Here is a 2,817-nt window from a genome sequence, read left to right as displayed (position 1 = left end):
TCACAGAGGAAAACGGAGCTCGGGAGCCTATTTTTGCTGACAGAGCACTTGGGATGCCACAGGCACCCCAAACATAAGTGATGTTGTGGCCCGCCAGCGACCAGCAGAGCTGGTAGCAGATTCAGACAGTGAGAAGGTTGGGGAGGAAGATGGGCCAGTCCTGGAGTCTGGGGAAGGCTCTGATGAGGGCTCTGTGTCGGAGGCAGAGAGGGGGCCAGAGCCGTAATCCAGTTATCAGCTGCCTTCGGAATCAGACATCAGTTAGGCAGAAGAACAGCTGGAGCCTGTTCCCAGTATGCGCATGTGCAGAGTTGCCAGACAAAGGGAAGAGCTAAAGAACAGGGGTCGACTTGGGAGTAAGGCCACAGGTGGACGATGAATGCCCCCTCCCAGAGGAAATGAAAAAGGAGCGAAAGGGGAGTGGAGTTTGCAGGAGACCATTAGTTCGCTTCATTGGTTCGTGACTCTCCGAGAATCCTTGCCAAGTTTTGCAGAGATCGGCCTGGCAGCTCTCCAAGCCAGAGAAGGTCTGTGACCATAAATCCTCCCTTGAAAGACTTTGCTGGAAGTGAATGAGCAGAATTCACAGTCAATTAATAAAAGGGTTTTTTTGTCGGGAGAAGTTTGCTTCACGGTCTCGGGAAGCCTCGGTCAGAACAAGTGATGTTGCCCTGGCCCACACTGCCCAAAGCCACACTCCCCCCCCCCAAAGGTCAAATTCAACCCTGATGAAATCAAGTTTGACACCCCTGCCCTACTTAATAAGCTTAAACATATTAAACACCGTTCTCATTGATTCAATGAGATTGAACACACCAAAGATTGTGATCAAGTTCCACCACAGCAGCGAATTTCTAAAAATGGAACGAGCCCATAATAAATTAAAGAGAACGCTACAGAATGAGAACACACTAAAACCTTACAGGTGAAAACTAACCCTCCAACCAAGGTATGGTGAAACACAGGCAGTCCTCGACTTACAACATTTCATTTAATGACCATCTGAAGTGACCAACGGGATTGGAAAAAAAGTGATTTAGGGTCGTTTTTCACACTCCTGGCCTTAGTGGTCACGTGATAAAAATTCCGGTGTTTGGGGAGTGATTCATATTTATGACGGTTGTCTTGTCCTGGGGTCATGTGTTCCCCTTCTGTGACCTTCATGGGGAAAGTCGGATTCGATTAATAGCCAGGTTGCTAACTGAACAACTTCGGTCATTCACTTGAAAACGGTGGCCCGCAAGGTCGTAAAATGGGGCCACTCACTTAACAAATGTTTCACTTAACGGCAGAAACATGGGGCTGAGTTGTGGTCATAAGTTGAGGACTACCTGCAGTTAAAGTTTCAATAGCCACCATCAAAGGACTAGCCACCTGTCTTTTCCACGAAAAGCGGTTTAAGATTAGGGTGCTACCCCAAAATGAGCATATATATTTTTTGAAATAACATCAAGATTGAGAGGTAGATCATCCAATCAAGGAATGTGTGTTTGTGTGTGTAGTTGTATGTTGGAGAGAGACTGGCCTAGCTGGGGAGAGGGAGGAGTCAAGCACAGAATTAGTCTGGAATCCCTACATGGACACAAGAAAGTGACCTCTAACCCTCCCATTGAACCCTGGGTAAATCTGAGATGATTCCTACCATGTTTTCCCGAAAATAAGACAGGATCTTATTTTCTTTTGACCCCTGAAATAAGCACTAATCTTATTTTTTGGGAGGTCTTATTCATTTTGAGGTGCAGGAGGCGGTGAGCGTGGTCACCTCATGGCTGCTGCTGCATTGCAATATTTTTGGGGAGGGCTTATTTTCAGGGGAGGGCTGATTTTAGCACATGCGCTCAAAAGCCCAATTAGACTTATTATCCAGGGAGGTCTTGTTTTTGGGGAAACAAGGTATCTGTCAAGTCTGCAGCCATCTTTTCTTGGATCTTCGGCCTGCCACACTTTCTATTACTCTGCTATGCATTTGCTATTGTGGGAAATTGGGAGGGGGGATTGTAATGAAGTTAGATGCAATGTAGCCATAGCAAAATTCTTTCTAGAAAGCCAAGGCCATCCTTTGTCTCTGCACCTGACCAGAACTGGATGGGTGGAACTGCCAGCATGGCAGTGGCAGATTGGACCATGTGATGGACTTGTGGATGTGAGGGCAAGATCTTGAACTTTCAACTGGGTGGGGAGAACCAAGAAGCTTTCAGATTCGGGTTTTCCCAGATGTGCCAACATGGCTCTCTTAATAATTGGAACTTTGAGTAATACTTTGCCTTGGACTCTGATTTAATTTCGGATGCTATTTGGAATCCTGACATTAACCTGAATCTGAAAGCTATCCTATTTTCATGTGTAGATGTAAGTGTGCACACATGCCCACATACACACCCACAGCCATGTACAGAAACACCGATGTTCTTGACGAAGGCATCAACTTTTTTCCTTCTGCTTCAGGTCACGGGCCCCCAAAATACCGGTTTGAAATAAGACTTCGTTAACTTTTGGGATCAATGTTTTGTTGTATCTCCAGAAGATTGGGTTTCGAATTAAGTCTGTATCGGGCAGATCCTTACGTTCGGGGATCCTGCAGTGGAAGTTAAAGGCGAGGCTGTAGTGGACTTTAACGGAGTTTCCATTCTGCTTGAGGACAGAATGGACCGAGGTCTGAATGATTCTGCTTGGATCCAGAATCATTTTCATGTTATTGAAACTGTGAATGTCATTGGGTTCCCTGTGAATGTGTTCAAAGACGTTAATCCCCGGCACCGTTGCCCAGGACGAAAAGTCGAAAGGAGTCTTGGAGAACACTGTCCGGCGGAAGACATA

The 2,817-nt window shown here is 46.2% G+C and overlaps 1 protein-coding gene across 1 annotated transcript in view; it reads right to left on the bottom strand.

The window, feature by feature from the left end:
• Nucleotides 1–2,252: 2,252 nt before the first annotated feature.
• LOC116519677 overlaps nucleotides 2,253–2,817 on the bottom strand; it is a 4,187-nt gene continuing 3,622 nt past the window's right edge. The window contains exon 3 of the mRNA XM_032233691.1: nucleotides 2,253–2,817. Within this exon, the coding sequence (XP_032089582.1) occupies nucleotides 2,422–2,817 (396 nt within the window). The 3' untranslated portion in view covers nucleotides 2,253–2,421.

This window comes from Thamnophis elegans, chromosome 16 (genome assembly GCF_009769535.1).
Source record: "Thamnophis elegans isolate rThaEle1 chromosome 16, rThaEle1.pri, whole genome shotgun sequence".
In the NCBI taxonomy this organism is placed as follows: Eukaryota; Metazoa; Chordata; class Lepidosauria; order Squamata; family Colubridae; genus Thamnophis; species Thamnophis elegans.
Note: the sequence above shows the minus strand (reverse complement) of the source record. Positions and strands in the feature narration are given on the sequence as shown.